This window comes from Eretmochelys imbricata, chromosome 6 (assembly GCF_965152235.1).
Source record: "Eretmochelys imbricata isolate rEreImb1 chromosome 6, rEreImb1.hap1, whole genome shotgun sequence".
Classification (NCBI taxonomy): Eukaryota; Metazoa; Chordata; order Testudines; family Cheloniidae; genus Eretmochelys; species Eretmochelys imbricata.
This window is the reverse complement of record NC_135577.1, coordinates 34,926,526-34,950,085: the sequence shown is the minus strand read 5'-3', so window position 1 is coordinate 34,950,085 and position 23,560 is coordinate 34,926,526. Positions and strand designations below refer to the sequence as shown.

The 23,560-nt window shown below is 40.3% G+C and overlaps 1 protein-coding gene across 1 annotated transcript in view; it reads right to left on the bottom strand.

The window, feature by feature from the left end:
* The window catches only part of IPO7 (importin 7), a 46,137-nt gene extending 23,740 nt beyond the window's left edge, over positions 1 to 22,397 (bottom strand). The window contains exons 1-8 of the mRNA XM_077818396.1: positions 22,179 to 22,397; positions 10,192 to 10,273; positions 6,143 to 6,296; positions 4,959 to 5,117; positions 2,944 to 3,100; positions 2,004 to 2,093; positions 1,439 to 1,533; positions 1,251 to 1,335 (exon numbers count right to left, since the gene is read on the bottom strand). Of these exons, the coding sequence (XP_077674522.1) occupies positions 1,251 to 1,335; positions 1,439 to 1,533; positions 2,004 to 2,093; positions 2,944 to 3,100; positions 4,959 to 5,117; positions 6,143 to 6,296; positions 10,192 to 10,273; positions 22,179 to 22,328 (972 nt within the window). The 5' untranslated portion in view covers positions 22,329 to 22,397. The remainder of the gene's footprint in view (positions 1 to 1,250; positions 1,336 to 1,438; positions 1,534 to 2,003; positions 2,094 to 2,943; positions 3,101 to 4,958; positions 5,118 to 6,142; positions 6,297 to 10,191; positions 10,274 to 22,178) is intronic.
* Between the last annotated feature and the right edge of the window lie 1,163 nt (positions 22,398 to 23,560).

Genomic DNA, 23,560 nt, shown 5'->3' with positions numbered 1-23,560 from the left:
GCGTGGGTTCCGTGTCACGTGTTGGGTTTGATGTCTGCAAACAATCTGTTGGAATAGTATATTCTGGACTTTCCTATTTTTATGTATATATATATACACACACACACACACACACTCGTGTGCGCACGCATGCACCATCTTCCAAAATGTGTGTCCTTCCTGAGAATCTGATCAAAATAACTCCGTTTCTATGTAACTTCATATTGTAGAGAGAGGAGAAGTTTTTATGGGTTCAAAAATCCTGTCCCTCAAGAATTTTCCTTTAAAGACCTGAACCATAGTTGTTTCCTGGATAACACAATCACAGACAGAGAAACTGTGATTCTAGGCAAGTCTAAGAAGTGCACCTGAAAAAATCTTCTAACAGTATCAACTTGTAACTTTTGAAGACATTTTTCCATGCAATCAACTGCCTAGACTAAAATTATCGGGCGGGGGGGGAGCCATCCAGGCTTCATAACTCCTCCTTAGGATGGACAATCTTGGTACTTAGCACATTAGCACCTCTATAAGGAGTTACTGCCAAATCCACTTTAGGGAGAGAATTAAATCTTGCCTTTCTAAACTGCACTGAATATTGAGAGAAGGTAGGTGAGGTAGTATCTTTTACTGGACCAACCTTTGTTGATGAGAGAGATTTCAAGCCACACAGAGCTCTTTTTCAGTTCTGGGAAAGGTACTTGGAGCATCACAGCAGAATGCAAGGTGCAACAGCCTGTTTAGCATAAATAGTTAGCACATACTGTATGGGACCACTGAAGGTTGTGGACTGTTAACACCTCTGCAGAACTTCATGAGTATTCAAGTGTGGTCATACCATGGATTTATGTATTGGCATTTATGTTGTAATAAGCCATAAATCCAGTGCCCCTCCTCAGTCCTGAGAGCCGAGGCTCTAGGACCCTGTCAGTTGGGAGGGTCCCAGAACTTGGGCTGCAGCCTGAGCCTGAACATCTTCACTGCAATTAAACACCCCTTTAGCCTAAGCCCAAGTCAGTGTCATGGGCCTAACTGCGGTACAGTGTACTTCAACAGATTACACAAGCAACATACGATATTTCTTAAGAAGTGAACACTAGATTGTTTCAGTTGATAACTAAGTGTAAGTATTTCCTGCATACTCCCTGATAGCATCAGGTTAATGCAAAATGTTTTGAAAGGAGTCATATCCTTCGAAAAGATGGGGGAAGGAAAAAAATATTGCTAAATGTCACAGTTACTCTAATACCCCAGGTTCAAGCATTTCTTACCTGTTGGACACCAACAGCAAATGCCTTTAGGAACACTTCAGCAAATTCATTGTACTCCTTGGAAACATTACCAGGGCTTCCATACCTAGAATTAAAAGTGAAAAATTCAAGTATGAAGAAATATTTTGCTAAATTTCATATTAGAAGTTAGGTTTTTTTCAATTTGACGGCATGGGAAGAACAACTACCTCTCAAAAAGTCTAGCCAAGATGTGCAAAGCCCATTTCTTGGATTTCCACCAAGGCAATTCTGGTCTATCATCTTCATCAACTTGAAGAGTTTCCTTTAGGAAGAAAGATTAAATTTGTTGAATATTGCTGAAATGTCTTTTTTTTTTAATTGCTTTTCTTTTTGCACTATTAGCTATGTAAACACGCTTCCAGATCAACAGAAATATCAGATCTAAAAATATGAATTAAAAAAAGCCCACAATAAAAAGGTAATGTATAAATGTTCAAATACAACTTTCATTTGTAAAAAGCCAACATAGTTACAATACAACTTGCAAGTTGCTGTTTTGTCTATAAAGAAAGGGTAATATTTTAAACTCTCTCCATTTAGTCTCTGTTTAAACCACCATATTAACCTTACAAAATCTTATTTGTCCTGCCGCACATTTAGAAGATGTCTTGTAGTAAGAATAAAGAAAACAATACTGTTAACATTTTTAACCAACTTTTAAATACAGGAAATCGAATTCAGAAGCCAATTTGCAAGCCGAAAGAAAAACATACACATAAAAAAAGTACTTACAGCAGGTACATCTCTGTCCACAACCGTTTTTAGAATTTCTATCCATTCTGTCAGGTTCTGCTGATTTATCAGCTCCAGAGGTAATGTATACTATTTAAAAAGCATAAAATAGGTTCAGTATAAAGCCATTTAAAACAACCCGATCAACTGCTTGAATTATATATGTTTGAATGCTCATCTACCAAAATCTTCCTGAACATCTGCTCTACACTTGAGTACCATGAGCGGCGAGCAAAGAAGTGAGTGTGATATTGGATGGTGTTAGAGATCTTTTGCAGCCTATTCTACATCCTCAAAAACATTCTGCTTCCTTTCAATTCTGCCTTACTTAGAATTTTGCTATAGAAGATGATTTCACAATATTTAAGTTATTATATCTTTCCGAATTAGAGACAATTCTTTGCTTCGCTTAAAGTACAATAGAAGGATTGGTAAATCTGGTTTTAAATTTCATTGCAAGACCACCCAACCTAATATTAGAATAATGCTCTGAACAGCATGTTAGTCCAGTTTCCTTCTGGTTAGATAAGCTCAATATAGTAACACTATAAAAGATAAATGGTTGTTTCTAGTGTTATAAAATGGCTCGTTCTCTCATAACCACTCTGACTTAATCAGGAGTGGCACTGGCAGGTTCCAGAGAGTTCAAAGATGGTAGACTCAAAAAATGTGTAACCCAATTTTAAACTAAAAAAAAAAAATCTGTATTATTGGTGTTATGGTACACAGAATCATACCAAAAGCTTGTTACTCACACCACAGTTGAGCATTGGTGAAAAATGACTCAAATGAAACAGAATTGGTAATATTGTTTCGAATACATTAGTACCTAGAGTGTAATATATTTGGGGGGGAAGGGGAAGAGAGAGCGAGAGAGAGAAGGAGGAAGTAAACCTTTAGATTAAACCTTTGCTCAAGAATACAGAAAATTTGCTTTCACCTGAACAAGAGCATAGAAGATTTTGAAGATCTGTTTCTGGATGAGGACAGACTGATCAGATGGATCAGACAGAAGCTGAATGAAACGATCTTTCAGAACAGGCAGGAAGTGCTGCATTGCTGCTATCAAGGGACTCCGCTCCTCTGGTTTCTTGTACCTTTAGGTAAGAATAAAATGCTTTACAAAGATCTTACAACTAACTTTATTGATATGAAAAGTAAGTTGTGCCTGCACAGAAGAGAGGCACATAGGCCTCTGCGGCTCCTAAGGATAGATTTTAAAAACTGAGTTATATCTTACTATGGCACTCATGGGGTCATATAAAAAGCGCTATACCAACACAGAGCCAAACCCAAATGAAGTTAAAAAACAACTTCCCAGCTTCCATTATTTTACTATCATTCAACACTACCGTAATGTTCTCCTGCTAACTCACTCACTTTGAATGCCACATCACATACATGCCACACAATTTTCTATGGTAAAACAAGGTCACAGTAGCAAGAAAACAGTGAGCAAAACCCATAATTTTATAGACAAGAAAGTTACAAGTAAAGATGGTCAGAAAATATCCAACAAAACACTTTTTCACTGGAATTTGCCAAAATTGAAATATTCCGTGGATTCTGTTTGATTCTGATAGAACCACATCAGTGGAGGAAGTTGTTTCCTGTCATCTCGTCTACCCAACTCCACTGAGTTGTTGGAGAGCCTGGGCTTTCAGGCTTGAAGCTCCTTGATTGCCTGGTGCTTCCACGGCCTATGGATCTAGGGTAGCCAGCCAGGAGGACTTACCTGGAGCCAGGGCTCTATTCCCTTTCATGGAGTATTTCAAATTTTTTTGCATTTTGTTCCAAAGTGAAACAAAATCAAAATTCAAAATTCTCCACAGTGATGGGGTGTACAAACACCACACGGGAGAGCAAGCGGTTAAGGAGCAGCTGTGGGCCTACGCAGCTCCACCCAACCACACCTGTGGGGAAGGGGAAGCAGAGCAGCTCAGAGGGAGGAGACCAGTGGCGCTGAACTCTGGGGGCAGTGTTGCCCAGGAACTCGTTGCCTGAGCACACCTACAAAGAAAAGGCAGATGACTAACAGTGCAGGTCAGTGACTTTATATGAGATTCTTTGATTTAATCTGTGGGGAAAAGGAGGCTGGTAGGAAGTGGTCCGGGGGCAGCTACTTAACACCCGATGATGTGAAGGATCACTGCCTACTACTGTTAAGCCATAACACTACACACTGAGGGACAGATTTTCAAATTTAACACATACAATTGCATGGACTGAATTTACACTTAGATACACCTGGTTTATAGCCAAACATCAGACGTTCACAAACAAATTAAGCATGTAAGGCACTAGATTGGGAGCTAGAGAATAGGATTTTATCTGTGGCTCTGCTACAGCTACAGACTTCCTATGAGAGAATGGACAATGCATACGCACAAGGGGCCCAAAGTAAGATTGCACAGACAACCTTAATTCTCGCATTTCATAACTTTTGAATTTTTGGACTTTGCAACTGTTATATATTTTTCACATGTAACACAATATCTAGATTACAAATTGTCTAGATGTCTAACAAACATTATTTCTCATGTTGTTCCTGACAAAGCCATGCTTTTATCCCCTGGACACTCTTTCCCCTATCACTAAGACTTGTACAATCATGCCCATCTTCAACTCAGAAAGCGACTGCTTTAAAGAAACCCTAGTATTCTGATCTCAAAGTTTTAATATGAAGAAAGATTGTTATGTACTGCGTTTATGGAACTAATTAGGAAAGACAACATGAGCTACTATCTCTAGATGGTGAAATATTACCAAGACTTGTTATTGAATTCAGAGATTTATATTAAATTACCTCCAATTATCAGTGTTCAGTGCAACATGCAATTCAATATTTTATACATTAACCTCCAGCACATATTCAGAAGTATATATAAAACTTACAGAAAATATGTTGCTACAAATGGATAAACTTTCTAAGTTTTTTGTTTGGGGAAAACTCACTCATAGTTTTTCACGAGTTGATAAAGACAAAGGAGAATTCCAAGCCAGCAAGCACTGTTATCAGACTGAAGATAAAAACCAATTTTCTCCACAACTGCAGTCCAGCGGTTAGGGTAATCATGCTTGATAATATGGTGAATGCAAGTAGTAAGCTGTACTCTGCAAATCAAACACACACATGGTTAAACAAATAACTACCTTCATTATTTTAAGAGGTTTTTTTGTGGTGATGAAATAGCTCATTTTTGGCTGAACAGATAAAACTTAACGTGTTCTGAAGTCTTGTTTACACACAGAGGAGTCTAATCTGGTCTTCTATTTCCCTTCTGCTTAGCATTTACTATCTTCTGAAATTTTGTAAAAGGGTTATAATAATTTAGGAATCCATTCTTCTCCAAGTACAAAAGATGTTACACAAATAAATTGCTTACATGTTGTACAATGTACAAATGAAGAATGAAAAGCCATTTTCTCTAACTGCATTAATTCTATGTTCTCCAATACATAAGAACGGCCCTACTGGGTGAGACGAAAGGTCCATCTAGCCCAATATCCTGTGTTCCGACAGTGGCCAGTGCCAAGTGCCCCAGAGGGAATGAACAGAACAAGTAATCATCAAGTGAACCAGGCCCTGTCGCTCATTCCCAGCTTCTGGCAAACAGAGGCTAGGGACACCATTCCTGTCCATCCTGGCTAATAGCCATTGACGGACCTAACCTCCATGAATTTATCTAGTTCTTTTTTGAACCCTGTTATGGTCTTGGCCTTCACAACATCCTCTGGCAAGGTGTTCCACAGGTTGACTGTGTGTTGTGTGAAGAAATACTTCCTTTTATTTGTTTTAAACCTGCTGCCTATTAATTTCATTTGGTGACTCCTAGTTCTTTGTTATGAGAAGTAGTAAACAACCCTTCCTTATCTACTTTCTCTATACCAGTCATGATTTTATAGACTTCAATCATATTTCCCCTTAGCCATCTCTTTTCCAAGCTGAAAAGTCGCAGTCTTATTAATCTCTCCTCACACAGAATCTGTTCCCTAACACTAATAATTTTTGTTGCCCTTTTCTGAAATCTGTGTGTTACAATCCAAGACACAATGAAATTTAGTATGCAAGTGGTATTAATTTTAAAACAACAGTATCAAAACTATGACTACATTATAAGCAAATTAAAACTGTATACCTAATTAGTTCAGGGGAATGAATAATGGCTTCTACAATATTTTCACGAATACAATGTCTATCTTCTTCTGGGATGGAATAAGGTGGGATTTCCCCTGGTGTAGTTTCACGATCAGGCCAATACTGAGTTATCATATTCTTCAAGTAGATAACACCTGTCAGATAACAGCAGGACATCACTTGGTATCAATACAAAAGTCAGTCATCATGCAGATATGCGTATTTTTACATTTAGAAAATGCATTCCATAAATGAACTCTGACTGAATGGACAACATTTAACATATCAGAGAGCCACCATACCTGCACACAAAAACCACTAATCTCCCAATTTTCTGTATGGAACAAAAATTTCCCCTTCTTCAGTTATCAAGTGTGGCATCTGTAATATTTCTTAAGTCCACTATTCCCAACACTTTATTATCTTTTCAGACAATCTTTTTGAAAAACATATTTCCACTTCTTGTTACGAAGAAGAATTGTGGTAACTTTTTATTAAAACCCATCTCTGAAGAAGCTTCCTTTGTAATTATTTTGAGATCAATTTTTTGGCATTTAAAAACAAGGCTAGTCAGCATTAAATCTCTATAGTCAAATATTGCTTGTATTTTAAAAGTATGATTTTATTCTATAATGTGACTATGTTTGGGCTACATGGTCTGCTTTACATTCAAGTGAATCTTGAAAGCAAATTGAGTTTCTCTACACAAAGATTATACGTTATGACTCTTTATAGCAGATATTAGGTTGCTGACATAGATGCATGTTTCCACTAATTGACAAACATTCAAACTGCTTATGTGGCAGATTCCAGATTACTATGCTTTATGAATCTCTTTTCTTTACAAGTGCAAAAGGAAGTCCAGATTTACAAACAGTTACAGCAAAATTAATATTAAGTGAATTCTGACTACACCTGTACAACGTACCATAGGTTCTCTGCTGGTTTTCAATTAAATGTTTATATGGTGTCTAGCACCAGTATCAGAGAGGATTCAGAGAGCACGCCTTGTAAACCTATTATTTTGAATATGATAATGATGTAGTTCCTGACCTTGCCAGCTGATCTGTATGGGCACAAGAATCTGCCAGTATAAATTAGCTAAGAAAATCAGGGTTTTAGTTGAAATTATTTCTGCTGTTCTTTTCCTTATTTTCTGTAACCAGAAGTTATCCTACTTACTGCAAAAAGGATAGGAGCCACTCCCAAAGAAACAGAAAAGGATGGTGGGATAATTAGTTCCAACACAGTCAGATATGACACAATGTAAAAATAACAAGTTCAAAAGACCCAAGAACCTCCACAGTTTACTATAAGATTGTAAATATTCTCTTTAAAAAGCAGTAACACTTCATCTACCTTTTCATTTTCAATTTTTTTAATATATGTCAAAGCTTGTAGCCTTTTGATTCTGAAATTCTAAGTTCTTCCCATGTAATAATACCCTGGCAGCAAACCCCAGCCATGTGCTCTGAACCCCAGCCCTGGCCGCTGACCCCAGGTGCTGACCCGTAGTCCCAACCACACCGAAGCGGCTGTTGGCTCCAGACGCCGATCCCCAGCCCTGGCTGTGTGGCAGCACGCACTGGACGCACAGCAGCAGGTGCTGTCTTAGGCCTTGTGGCAGCGAGCAGTGACCCCCGCAGCATTTGGTCATGCAGCTCTGGGCTCTGGCTGTGTTGTGGCCCTGAGATCCAACTCCCTGCCCCGGCCATGCAGCTCCTGATCCCGGCACGAGCACTGATCCCCTCCCCGGCCGTGCAGCTCCTGCCCCCAGCTCCAGGATCTAGCAGCAGGCACTGACCCCTGGCCGCACAGCAACAGATGCCAACCCCGCTCCAGCCGCACAGCTGCAGGGCTCACCCCCCACCCTCCTCTCTTTTGGCCCTACATCCATGCCCCCCTCCCCATCATCCCTGGACCCCACTGCCTTCCTGGCGCTGCATCCACCCCTTCATCACCCCAGGCCCCCGTTGCCTCCCCCGGCCCACATCCATCCCATCCCATCTCCCACTGCCAACCCCTCCCCTCACCCCCCAATCCAGGGCTTAATTTGTTCTGGGAGTTGCTGAGAAAAGTGATATTAAACATGCAAGTATCACTTCTCACAGCCTTCCAGATAGTGTCCTGTGAAAAGTGACTGATATTAACCAACATTCAATAATAAAAATATTACTGTGAAGTGATATTTGTATCTGCAATAAATAAATTACAATGATGTGGATGTGTATATGTGCTATTTATTTTTTTCCCTAAACTTAATCAAGTATTTTAGGGAAAAAAGTGTCAGTTCAGCCACCAGCAAGAGAGGCCACAAAAGAATTTGTTGCGAGAACTCCTGCTTTAGAGTACTTGCCTCTACAGAACCTGGAATTCAACTCAAGATTAGAGAGTCTCAATCATCCCTTGCTATCTAGCACAAACCCATGGGCAAAGTGTATCTGTCTCACCCACCTCTAGTGGCTGGTCCACATACTGCTACCAATTACTTCATTAGCTCATGTCGTAGAGGTCTGGTGTTAGGATATAAAGGTTATTTCTGGGGAAATTCTGCACCACTGCACAATGCAGAATTTGCACAGAATTAATGTTCTGCATAGAATTTCTTTTTTACCTGCAGAAATGGTGCTGCAGAGCTGCTGGCCACTGCCAGGGACTGCTGTACCCAGCAGAGCCTGGCTCCTCAGCTCGCAGTGCACCTGCGCAGCAGGGCTTTGGTTCCCAGGTTTGCCGGCCCCGCTTAGTCACATGGTGAGCTAGGCCCCCTCCCTGTACAGCAGCTGCGCTCTGTGAGGAGAGACAAGAGCAATACCTGGGGTCTGTAGGGAGGGGCTGCTGCTTTCTGAGAAGAGAATCTGAGGGTAAGCAGGAATAGGGACCTGCCAGGGGGACAGGGGTGCGACTCGAACTGTTCCAGGAACAGCTGAATCTTTAAATTGTGCCTCCCATCCCCCATATCAGCAGGTACAGGTCGTCTCTACCCAGCAGGACAGTAACGAAGCTGAGTGGAGCCTGCAGCTGGGCTCTGGGGGCGAAGGGGGTGCGGATGTCTGGTCCAGGGGCACCATGCAGCCCCTCCTGCACCCCCAAACACCCTATCCCAGTACACAGCTTCGCTTCCCCTGAGCCTGGCATTTGGGAACTTGAAATATGGTAACCCTATGGGAGCAGGGCAAGAGGTGAAAAATTACTAAAAGATCAGAGAGGCAGAGTTTTCTCCGCAAGATGTGCCCAGATGGCACATGTGACACATCCAGTCTGAGGCACCCAACAAAAGCATAAACAGAGAAACAAGAACTGGGTTGATGTAGGGGTTTCTTTAACGCTCTACTCCTGGGGGAATCTTTTTGTTGTCTTTATTGTTACAGACATACTTGCTGATAGGTATTTTGAAATAAATGACCAAAATAATTGAAACTGGTGTGATTATATTGTGTTATTTTGACAAACAAAATAAACAGAATTTTAAAATATTGTGCACAGAATTTTTAATTTTTTGACATAGAATTCCCCCAAGACTAAAAGGTTCCAGCCTTGCTGAGGACCCATGTAGAGGTCAATATAGTTCCATGTGATGGAATTTCTGTGCATTGTTTTTATTTTAGTGTGCTAAAAACCAAAATAAACTTAGAAATTATTTCCAAACACTGCATTAAAAGAACATTACTGTTACAAAGGCAAGCATTCAAAAATTCAGAAAAAACAAAAAAGTCATGGTTACCGTTGCCATCTTAATTTGGCCTCTGTGTATGCATATGCATGACAGTACACTATTATACTAAATTGCATAATAAATTAAGATTATTTTTTCCACAGGACACTCATTCACTGCACAGAATGGATTGTGCTCACTAAACTGGTAGCTTATTCAATATTTCTTTTTATCCTCATCATTCAACCAGTCTCATTTACTACATAGGCAACCTTAATTCTGGCACTGTCTAGCTTTTGAACGCTTGACTTTGCAACCTTAATGTCATATTCATTTTTTTGTATGTAATGTGTATACAGTATGTAAACATTCTGAGTATAAAGAAAAAGAAAACTTGCCTGCCTGTCTCACTGGTAAATCCAGTTGCTCTGACATAGTGATCTGAAGCAGAGTTGAAACAAAGTTCACTGACTTATGAGCCTGCAAAGCAGAAGACAAAACCAAGTAAGCCAGATGTTAAAAAAGAACACTGGAAACCAATCGGCTTGCAAATAAAACTTTGAAGCTTCAGGATACATTTTCAAAAATGTCTGTGAGTACCATGTGATGCAATCATGACATCAGCAATTCAAATTATGTTGTAATATCAAGTGACAAATAAAAGCTTTCAAAACCCCTTGAGTTTGATGTATTCAGAAGATCACATGGTGGGGGGGACATTCTTATTATTTACTGAAGACCACATTTCCTCCCTTCCCAATGTCTGAAACAGATTTCTGTAATCAGATTTCTTTACCACAGAATAAATTATCCCCAGTTTAGGACAAATATATTACATCATGACAACACAGCTACAAGTACACTGTGTAATTAAATAACAACTTGGCATTCTGAATTAAGACAGCATGGAATGGTGACGTTAAGTCATTATTTGATCTTTTTAGCATTTGGAGATGCCAGGCTGTACATATTTTCTAACATCATGGTATTCTCAGATTTTGTCCAACATTTGTCATTCATTGATCTGCTACTGTGACCTGAGTCTATGAGTATATTTGAACCAGACTAAAAACATATTTTTAAAGATACGTATTTGTGTTTAGACAGAGCCTTTGCTTATAGACCTATATTTAACCTAATTTGCTGCCATGTTTAAAGAAAGATTTGAATATCTAATATTATATAAAATCACCCTCCATTAAATTTTTTTAAAAAATTCTACACTTTATCTAAACATTTAGGATGTGAACATCTACAGCTCAAATAGAGAACCATAAGATTTTATAGTCTATTAACATCAGATTATGTGAGCTATAATTGCTCTCAGAAAAAGGAAATTGATAAGTTAGCTCTTTCCTAAGTAAAGGAGATGATTAATGTAATTTAAGATACAAGCAAGGAGAAATAAAGGCAATTTTCTTGTCTTACTGCATGTAAGTGCAGCTGGGCAAAGTCCACTTTGCTGTTAAAATTCCTAGAACCATTTTTCCAAAGTTTTATCTTCTTTAGCAATGCTTACAGGGGGCACTGGATGTCAAATGACTTCCCTTTACTTTGAGACATGGATGATTCATCAAGGCATGAATTCATGATAGACTAATCTGAGTAGTTTGCAACTCTATTATAAACTAAGCACTACACTCTTACCACAACTGACTTTTTTTTAACCTCACTATCAATAAATATGGCCTTCTATAACAAAAGAATTGTATTCTCATCATCAGAATACACTGCACAATGGCAAATTTACAGAACCTTGGCTTCTGCATAGAAACCTAAACACAGTAACATCAGCAATGTGAAAAATTTGGCAGGATATGCACAATAAGTCTCCTCAAAGGAGTAGTTTTCTTCACTACACTGATTAACTTTGCCTACAAGAAAATGTTGTATGCATTCTCAATATTACTAGCCAAGTTTAAAACTATGATAGCAACCTATATGCCCCTAACCCCAGCATGAAAAATTGGAAAAGACTAAAAGAAGAAAATTTCCTGAGAGGAAGTGACCTCGACTTAAACCTACACAATATATAAGGCTTTGTTTATAATACCGTTACAACTTGAAAACATCTCTTCCTTGATTTTGTCCTTTATCCACTTGTGAAATGTTGCTTTCTTGCTTGTCTTTACAGAACGTAAGTCAATATAGTGGCTTTACCTGCTTTTCAGTAAACAGGTATCAATGATGTGCACCTGGGACAGAGCAACATAATACCTACATTTTATAGGAAAATGTTTGTTACCTACACATTATCCACTAGCTACTTCCTATATGAAACAAAGAAAATATCAACATGTTCAAGATCATTAAAAGGGCATTACCTATGACATTACAAAATGAAAGAATGCCTCGTTACAATACAGTATAAAATTATGATAAACCAATCTTTTACAACTCCTCTACAAGATAAACAAGCCATCATGAAAAACATACTTTTATCAGGACCAAGTGCTCTTTGTACACGATCAAATAATCAGTAACACCATGAATGCATCTTATAAGCATTTACAACATCAACAGATTAGTTTATCCAGCTGTGGCAGTCTCTCTAGACAAGTTTCATGAAGAAACATCTCCTAAATGCTCTAGATACAAATTCATTTACACTTGTTCATATATTTGAATATTCATGCAACTTGCCTTTACTAGTCAATTCCATACTTTTTAATAGTTTGCGTTTGATTTTTTTTTTTTAAACTTGAAACACCTTCATTTTAAACAATATTAAGAAGCAAACTGAACTGGAAGTTAACAAGGTTTTTTGTTGGAGATTTAAAAAAAATACACATTTATGCATGCACATTCTAAGCACTGGGTCACAAGATCTACATGCGATATATATCAGACTGTGGAAGTCCACAGAAACAGTGCCTCCACTACGTACAGCTCAAGTGTCTTTTTTCTTTTTAAACAAAGCGTGCACTGGAGTCATTATTCCTACAGCATCCAGGGATTCAAGATACAGGAGCAGAGGAAAGAAAAGCTAGGAACAAGTAATTGGGAGTAACAGACACTGCAGAGTTTGAGGGTCTATGGCCCCCTACCTCTCCACAGCTCCCTATGTCCTAAAGATGTGGAGCTTTTCATCAAATGAAGCATATTAGTTTATATTTAAAAAAGGTTTGTTTTTAAATCATCTGATAACATGAATTTCTGCACCTGTTTAAGCCTTCTCTATTCTCTGCACTTGTGGAAATGGATGGCATTCAAGTACTTTTTCTTGTACAGCAGTATGTTTTAATTGCAGTGACTCATGCATTAGGCCCCAATTCAGCAAGGTAATGCAGCATACAACTAACGTTAAAGTCAGTGGACGACCACATACTTAAAGGGGCATTCTTAAAGGGATTAAGCATTTTGCTAACTGGGAGTTCAGCGAGAATTTTTCTTTCTTTTTTTTTTTTTAATTTAAAAGACAGCATATACACAAGGTGACTTGAGTTACCCAAGTTGCTTGCTATGGATACAAAAAAAACAGACTACACAGAAATCTGAAGTCATTTTTAATCTTCTTCAGAATTAGCCTGGAGACAGGGGGTAACAAGGTGGCTCAAAGTCCTGGGTACCCTGAGAATTATCACTTTTAGAGACTGTCAGGGGATGGGGACATCATTCCAAAAATTAATCTGAACTAACTAAATGTGTGAATTTAATTCAGTTAAACTAAATTAAACCTGTGTGGCCACTCATACACAGAACTTAAGTGGCCTTAATTCTAATTTAGTGTATTCCCTTTAGCAGAGTAGATACCCATTCTTGAAGTAGCTGCACTAGTAGCACAGTAGTGAGATAGGCTCTGCATGAAAGATGAATGCTGTTCTCCTAATCGAGGCAATCAATGAGCACTAAATTCACATACAGATATAAAATGTAAATATTGATGTGTATCAAATTTGGGCTCTCAAGATGTGCTTCACAACAACCCAATCTTCCCCATTCTACTAAATTGAAGGTAAGTTCCAGCGTAAAAAATGTTGAGACTCATTGCCTAATTACCATCAATACACATGCAGCTAAGCCTTAATATGACTTCTGAGGCCTGAATTTTATTGGCCCTACCAAAAAGAGTCAAGTAAGTTTTCCCCTTGCTTTCCATTTCTTTATTAAACAAACAGCCTTCAAAAAAGTACATTCAAACATTTAAGATGCTGACTGAGCGCCCACTGAAGTCTTTCCACTGGCTTCAACAAGAGCTGAGCCTGATGCAGTTGACTACAAAGTCAATGAGAATTTTGCCATGTCAACAGGGGCTGGATTTCACCCTCAGGGTATGACTACGTTGGGGGTCTAATTCCCACTTCAATGGAGACATACTCAGGGATGCTCTCATCGAGTGAATGCATGAAAAATAGACTGTAGCCATGGCAGCACAACGAGCTAGCTACCCCAAGTACATGCCCAGCTAAGACCCTAGGCAGGTATTTGGGGTAGCTAGCCCATCCCACTGCTCAGGCTCCACTGTTTTTAAAAGAAAAGGAGGACTTATGGCACCTTAGAGACTAACAAATTTATTTGAGCATAAGCTTTCGTGAGCTACAGCTCACTTATGCTCAAATAAATGTGTTAGTCTCTAAAGTGCCACAAGTACTCCTTTTCTTTTTGCGAATACAGACTAACACGGCTGCTACTCTGAAACTCTGTTTTCAGCGTGTGAACTGAACAACAGCTAGCATGAGCATGTCTCCAGCTTGAACTGTGGACATACCCTAATTGTCTGAGGCAAACCAACAAAACCAAACCAACTCAATTCCAATGGATCATTCTGTTGCACCTGAGTACTTCATTAATTTTCACACAACAGGTGGCCTTACGTACTATAACTAAGATTAGAACCATATGCTGGAGGTAGTCATTGTGATCACAGCATAAAAGTTTTTGGACAGACTTGCCTGTTGCAGCCATCTCTAAGCTCCTACCATATTTTTATTCTCTAACAAATGGCTGTGTCCCAGCATTCCAGGTTCCTGTTCACTGACACAAGAGCTAAAAAAAAATGCTCTGTGTTTTAAGCACTTGTTTTATACAGCCACTGACTTCTTTTGTTGTGAATGCCCAGGATGAGCTGAAATATCTGAGAACATAAGGGGAGTTGGGAATGAGGACTTAAAATAATGAGAGGAAATTCAGGCATCAATTAAAATGAAATATGACTTTCAGAATATTTCAAACAGTAATAGCCCAAATGCATGAAAGTTTATTTATTCCTCCTTATGTCAATTGTTTGAATTTAGAAGCTTTTGTTTTTATAGATTTCCATTTACCACAGCCTTCGGAAATACCAGATATGGGTATAAAGTATCCCACAAGCAGTTACCATCACCCAAGACAGGAATGAAAAACAACAGATTGCAGGGTTGCAAAAGGGTTTCTACCTAATGCTCAAATTCTGTAGAGAAAACAGGAGAAATTCTTAAGTCTAAGTCATTGGCATCAGTAAAATGTGGTCAAATTAGTATTATCTTGCTCTAATCTTCCTTGTTTACATACATCATTAATTTTTGTACATATTAAAATAAAGTTAGACTTACAAATATGTTTAATTGCAGCATAATTTCTGGTAATAAAAGCCTGTCCTTTTCTACCATGTAATATAGCATTTAATAGCAATGCTGACCTACTGCTCTTTCCCCACTCCAACATGCTGTGTCACTGGTATGACTTTGTTGACTAAGAGCCAAAGAATTCAGGGACTTTTCCCCTGAGCAATCTTTGCCATTGAGCCTTACTAGCTGAGGAATGTTTTCTATCAGACCACAAAAGTTAGCCCACTGTTCGTTAGCATCAGTTTTCCAGAGCCTACACATCTTCGTGCACATTTCAGAAATTTGATACACTAGATATGTGTCTGCCTACCTGATATAGTCATACATGTACAATTATATTACAAACAGAAAACTGTAACATGTGCTACATAATCTCAACTATAAAATTCAATCTGAAATGAACATGATAGAAACCAAAGCACAACATATTAAACTTCAGATAGGTAATTAGTACAGAGAAAAGACATTATTTTCCCACAAAGATAAATGTAACTGTAATGGATATATATTCATACCCAAATATAATATTTTATGAAAAACTGAATACTAAATAACCCCCAACAACTTCATCTCACTTTTGCTAGACAGGTAAACTTTCTTGTTCTCCCTTGGAGCATGAAAATTTTAGGCTATCATAAAAGCCATACTGCATATGGTATTTTTCCAAAATTCTTACAGTCAAAGCAGCAAACCAAAGGACTGTTTTTAAAAATAAATTATATTTTGCTAGACTGGAAGCACAAGTTATGTAAACAAAAAACAAATATTCTTCCAGGGTAGCACACATTTTAACAAAGATCAGATGAATAATTTGCATAATAGGTCAAAAGGAAGTAAATATAAACTGCTAAAAAGTCTATTTCATATCTGTATGGTCTCTGCCACTAGTTGAGCAAGTAAACTATTTTACAATGAGATGCAAGTTTTTTTAAAAGTTCAGTATAGCTTTACAAAGTATTCTAACACTGAATTCTTTACTTACCTTTTCCAAGCAAGATAAACACATCACTGAATCATGATGTTTTTCAAAAATGTAAAGCTTTCCTAGGTGAATTACTTATCTTCACCAATCCAGAAATGACACTAAACAGCAAGACATCATTACATTAGGATGAAGAATTCAGTTGGCCATTAAAAAGATGCTCAAGCTATTCTGATTTCATCTTTTCACAATTTGGTGGTATCCATCTAGTCTCTCTTGTGAAGTTACTGTTTGCTGCATACAAAAAGTGTAAGTAAGATATGTAACATTACTAAGCAGCAGTGTCGGGACACCTATTCAAGCATGAGGTAGGTGAGGGAATATCTTTTACTGGACCAACTTCTGTTGGTGAGAGAAGATGGTCCAATAAAAGATATTACCTCACCCATCTTGTTTCTCTAATATCCTAGGACCGACAGAGCTATAATAGCACTGCATACTGTAGAGAGAGCATACATTCACATCAGACCTTGCCAAGCAAACCATTGCAGCCCTAACTCATCAGAATAGTCTGCAGGTACAGAAGTCTGTTTTGTGAGGGAAAAAAAAACCTGCCGTCTAAGGCTGTGTCTACACCACAAACCTTACAGCAGCACAGCTGTACCACTACAGCTGTGCTGCTGTAAGTTCTCCCACGTGGCCGCTCTCCTGCTGGGATAATTAAACCACTCCCAATGACCTATGTCAGAAGGAGAGGCTGTTTTCACTTTTCCCGGTAAACTTGCGGGGGTGGAGGGGGGTACCATAACCCCTAACAAAAGTGATAGTGTAGAAAAAGCCTGACCTAGAGTTAGCCAACTCCATTGTCTTTTACTCCACCTGATAACTCACATAGAAACTACAAGATGCCTTGTCTTCACAAGGATTTTACCTAGTATTAGTTAACTTGAAATAGCAAACTCAGGTTAAGACCACAACTCTGCCCCAACCCCCACCCCCGAGTGAAGACAGTCTTCTGGCCCCCTCCTGTCCGTTTCATGTGTTGATCCTGCCTGCAACAGTATTTTCAAACTCTCTTTTTCACAAGCTAATCTCTCCCATTCCTCCTCTTAGGCTGTCTACACTACTGAGCCAATACCAGCACAGCCCTCTAGTGCAGAATCACCATACCTATTTTCTCAGTCAGAGTAGGAACACCACATCTATGAAGCACTCTTCAGTCAGCATAGCTTCATCTACACTGGAAGTTTTGTCAGCATAGCTATGATGATCAGGGAAGTGTTTTTTCCACACCCCTGACTGACACAGCTGTGTCAATATAAGTTTTAAGTACAGAAAACATCTTAGACAAGAGTATAAACATTAGGATTTTTTCCTCTTAAAAACTGTACAGCAATTTATATTAGGGAAGGAAGGCAAAGATGATAAAATCCTTTTAGAATGATGTCATGTACCGACTTTTTGGTTTTTGAGTAGTGGGGAAATGTGATGGTTACTGAGAAGCAAGTGCACCTTATAAACAGTAAGCCACTTGAGAAAGCATGATTTAGTGGTTTGAAAATGGCAAATAGCCAGGACTCCTATGCTCTAATCTTGGCGTTACCACTGATAAGTGATTTGCCCACCATGGTCATGCAGCTAAAGACCATCTTAGTTTACCCATCTGAAAAATGGGACTTCCACTATATTTACCCTACTTTAGAATGCCAAAAAGCTGAACTAATGTTTGGTTCAGCATCTGGAGATCTTTGGATCAAAGGCATGATCGTATGTGAAAATTATGCATTTTACTCCAAAGCGTTCACTAGTCAGTCTAGGTTCAAGAATTTTACTTAAACAATTGTTTCAGCATCAAGGCATTTACGTGCGTGTAAAACAGGAGATTAATGCTACTCAATTGAATTACACAGATTTATTTTGTTAGGCTGAGGGTATGCTTTGGCGACCACTCTTCAATATTATACAGTACTCTACGTATCATATTTCAGACCGAGACGTCAGATTAAGCCTGACTTTTGAAAGGAGTGGCTTCACACCACAAAGAATAATAACTTTTCCCAACAAACTCAGATTTATTTTCCTTCAAAAACAAAACACAAAAAACAGGTTACTGGGGTTAAGTAATGCTATGTAGCATTGTAATCAGTAATTTTTTGAAAGTTCTCATACAAAAAAGTTGTATGATTATTATTTGAATGGGTCATTTTAATAACACCTGCATTTGAGTTATTCTTGTGTCTTACCTAACAAGACTAGCTTGTAATGTTATGTCAGACAGACTCGAGTAGTAAACCATAACCATTCTCTGGAATCACAATGAAGAACATGCTAGAGAACACCAGCTACCAAAATAGTGACTGTTCTGAGTTTAGAAGGTAGGGGCATACAATCGACTGTCTTCCCATAGTTGCCTTCTTAAAACACCTTTTTTTCATATGCATTTCTGAGGTACTGATCACTTTAGTATCTGAGCCCTTTTTATATATCATTTTCAATGTACAAAATTGTCCCAGTTGGGAATATAGCTCATCCTCCTCCTTTGTGATAGGCTTACTTGAAGGGTCAGCTTCCAAGTAGAACCTAAGTGTCCCTGTAGAATGTAGCTACTTAGCAACCTCCCACCCAGCCAAGAAGTAAAGATAAATCTATTGGGAACCACCCAGGTTGCAAACCATCTTGATAACTTGGGACAGATGCCCTCTAAGTAATAAAAGACTCTACCAGTTCTTCTAAGCATTTCCCCTCCCTTCTATTAACACACACTACCTCTGTTTTGCCTATACTGAACCTCAGATAGCTGGTTATGATATAGGTTTCTATTTTGGTAAGATACTGAGATAAGAATTAGCACTCAATGAGAGGAGGACTTCAATAGCTCAGACATAGGTGAGAGGTTTATTGCAGGAGTGGGTGGGTGAGATTCTGTGGCCTGCATTGTGCAGCAGGTCAGACTAGATGATCATAATGGTCCCTTCTGACCTTAATATCTATGAGTCTATGAGATGAAGAGCTGGGGGGAGGACGACAGGGGAACAGGTTATTGGTGGCATCATAGTCAATAGTTTCTCTCTCCAAGTGGTGTCACAAATATTGACTAAGAAAGAGCAAAAGATTAGAGCCCTCAGATCTCTGCATTTACAGAACATCTTTCAAACTCTGCAGATCTCAAAGCACTTTACAATCAGCCAATCCCTGACTCAACAAAATAAAAACAAAATAAAATAAAATCAATGAAGAAGTCATATTAAAGTCAAGCAGAGATTAAATGACTTGTCCAAGGTCAAACATTCAGTTGCAAAGCGTGGAAGAATCCAGAAATCTGCCTCTCAGTCCCCTACTCTGATGACATTCCCCCCTTCAGAAAGAAGTCTCATAAAATGTTTGCATAACCAGCAAATACATTATTTGAATATGATGCAACAATTGTGTACATATACCTTCTCATATATTACATATCAAGAATAGGATGACCACTGGTAAAAACATTTGGCAGTAATGTTTAATTATGACTGTCAATTCATTCTTTATTCTCTTGCTGAAAACTGCTTCCCCTTGTCAGAAGGTAAAATCAGAAGTAGCCTCTTAAAAGGAAAGAGGAAGAGCAATTCTCAAGTCAAGTCTCAATATCAGTCCATCAGAACCATTTCGGCCAAAGCACAGATAGAGAAATACGACAGCCAGGAGGAATTATTAAACTAAAAAGCATGTGAGCTGCTGGCCACTTGCATTGTATCATTCAAGTGTTAGAAGCAGTTTAATCTTTACAGCAGAAAGGGAGGCCCATTATAGAGCAGAAAACATCAATTTGAGTAAAGGTTACAAATTAAGGTCCTAAACCTGCAAACAGATGCATAACTGACAAAACAGATAAGAAAGAGAATTCATATAAGTAAACTTGTACACATACATGAGTGCTTGTAGGATCAGGACTTAATGATATTTAACCAGGAAAGTTCTCTCAATTGTCAGTGAGCCTGTATTTAAAAATAATTCACCATTTTATTACATGTTGGTGCAGTAACGACCTAGGATTTCAAAATAACTGGGATATTTGGATTTTACAGGGACACTTGTATACAGTATGGTAGGCCATCACGCTTCAGAGTGAACAAAATAAGTCAGTTGATGGTCACCATGATTTCTCAATCAACAGTATTAATCTGTTACCTGGAGTCCCCCACTGCCAGAGGATCTAAAAGTCCTGAATGCTCAACAATCTGGACCCTGCAGCAAACAACAGTACAAGTAGATCTGAACTAAAATTACCATATATGTTGACTTACTTGTGTATATATTATATTATATTCATTTTAGCCAACTTGTGTGTTCTTCTGTATTACTTTTACTCAAAAACAAATTAAAAAGTAAATTTGAATTGAGGATTAATACACATCAAATATATTTTCTACAAGTGTATAGAACGGACAGGCAGCCCAGTCCCTCACCAAGTCTGCCCTGTGACACCACCTTCTTCACATCAACCCTTAAAATACAACTCTTCCAAAAGGTCTACAAGTCTTAGTCTCCATTCCTCTGGCACACAAGTGTGTTAGCCAGTTAGGTGGACTGAAACAAGACACCCAAACTTTTTTAAAAATCAAACAAGCCATGGAACTAACAAGGCATGCTACTTTCATTGCATCCCATCCACCACCAGACATAGGCATGTAGAGAGTGCAAGCTTCTGGAGCAGGAACCTTGTCTTCAGACATGTACTGAGCACATAAATTTACACTATTGGCACTTATGTAAATAAGTTATATACAGTCCAACTGCACGCAAAACAAAGCTACATTGAATATGAGGGTCAAAACCAACTGTTTAAATTATTGATTAAATAACTGATTAAAAACTATTAAAAAGTTTCAAGCTATCAGAATCATAACTAAAACTTTTTTTCTTTTTACCAAATGCTACCTGTGGCATTTAAATCACAAAGCAATGGACTTCCACCGTTTAATCTTCCTTTCCAGTTCTCAAATTTAGAGACACACGTTGTCTTTAAATATTCATACAGATGGCCACAAACCGGGTCCCAAATGCCGTCCCTCGGAGCCATAAAGATCACCAAACTCCACTGTTAAACAAATTGTTTACTGGTGTTCAGAAAAGACAATGGGGAGAATTTACGGCTGATATTAGAGGAACTGTGCATTTCTTGGCCTCCAGAATGGGGTGCTTTCTGCCACCAGCTGAGCACAACTTTTTGTGGCAGTTTGTTACACCCCTTCCTCCCCCTCTCCCAAAACTCAACAGTATGGCCCTATGTGGATTAACTACACCCGAGAGTGATATCGAAGACTATTTTAATTAGGAAACAATTCAGCGTGGTTTTCCTTTCCCCAGACTCACGACCAACACTTTACAGAAGCTCATGGAAACCGGACTTGTCCGACTCATGGCTCCTCATGGGACAAGCAGGGGGCTGCCCCAGGCACTCCGCCCAAGCGGCTGCAGAGACCCACGTCGGGGGCTGGCAGGTAGCGGAGGACAATGCTGACGGAGCAGGAAGGCAACACGACATCAAGCGAGGCACTGCACTGCCGCGGCCTTTCCCCGGCCCCTCCGGCAGACAGACCTCTCCGTGCCGCCGCCGCCTGCCCCTCCACATGGCTTCCCCAGCGGGCCCCCCACGCCGCCGCGTCCCCCGGGCGACTCCCCTCCTGCCCCGGCTGACGGCAGGAGACTCCCCAGCCCCGTCCTCGCCTACCCCCGCTCTGCCCGGGCTCTCCCCCATCGCCGAGGATCCCGCCAGCGCTCCCCGGCCGAGTCCTGCCCCGCTGCCCCCGCCGGCGGCCCCTCAGGCCTCCCCGCTGCGGCCCCGGGGGCTGAGCGCCTCCTCCCCCGGGCCAGGCCCGGCGCCTGTCCTGCCGGCGGCCGGGCTCCTGCTCCAGCCCAGGCCCCGCTGCGCCCTCACCTCATTGAGCTGCCTCTCGGCGGCTTCCCGCAGAGCCGGGTCCATGGTGCCCCGCAGGGCCTCGATGATGGTGTTGGGGTCCATGGCCGGGCCGGGGCGGGCGGCGCGCGGGGAGGCGGAGGGCAGGGCAGCGCCGCTCGATGCGCACATGGACTCGCCGCTCCACAGCGGCGGCCGGCGCGAAAGGAAGAGAAGCGCCAAGGCCCCGGATAGAGCAGCTACCCCCGCGCCGCGGGCCAGCAGGGCCCTTCCGCTCCGCCGCGGGGCACCACGGGAGCTGTAGTCCGGGGCAGCGGCCTCCTCCGCCCCGCCCCGGGCCAACCTGTGCGCCAGCAAACCGAGCACCCCCCCTCAGCCCCACATGTGGGGGAGGCCTCCCCCCCAAGCAGCGGTGCCCCCCAACCCCGCCCTCGTGGGGGTGGGGAGCTTTCCTCACCCCCCTGGCAGCCGCGTCCAATCGACCTTAGGTTATTTAACCTCTCTGTACCTTAGTTCCTCCTCTGTAAAACGTCGAGAATAATTTTTCTCTTTCACAGGACCGTTGAGAGGATAAATTAATATTTTTGGGGGGCTACTGTATTATAGAAATGGGGGCCATGTAACTGTCTGGACCCCTTTAAAGTCCTTCAGTCAGATCTGCTGTCTCCAAATATCGTCTTTATTGGGAGAGTAGGGAAGGACTTTCTTTATATCTCAAAGCCTGGCACTCGCTTAAGGGGAGGAATGTTTTTTCAGGTATGTTTCTTTCTGTTGTTTATAATACAGATAGAATAATGCTGTACAGCACCATGGGTGGTGCATGAGCCCCCCGGCCTCAGCGCCGGGACACCCCCAGCGCTGGCCCGCTGGCCTCCAGCCAGAGGTGAAGCTCAGCCTCTGCCAGTTTGGGCACCAGCATGGGGGAGAGGGCAGAACATGGGCGGGGCCAGGGCTTGGCTCCCTGCACTCATATAATATGAGAACAATAACGTATAGTACAGTCCATAAGTAATTTAGGAGGATGTTAGACCACATCTAATAGGGATAAATATTCTTTAATCAGCGGGCCCAGATACCTTGCACCAAGAGATCTAAACATTGGCTGAGCAGTTTGCTGGCCCACCTATGCTAATTTTTAATAAGGGGAATTCCACAAGATTGGAAGAGTGTTAATACTGTGCCAATATTCAAGAAGGGTGAACAAGATGACCCAGATGACTAGACTGATGTCAACGCCACACGAACTAATGCAAAAGCTGATACAGATTTCATTTGATAAAGAATTAGAGGATAGCAATACAATTAATGCCAGTCAATGTCATCATTATTTTATTAAAAGTAGGTCTTGTCAAACAAATGTGATTTCATTGATTAATTTGATTATAAATTTAGTTGATAAAGGT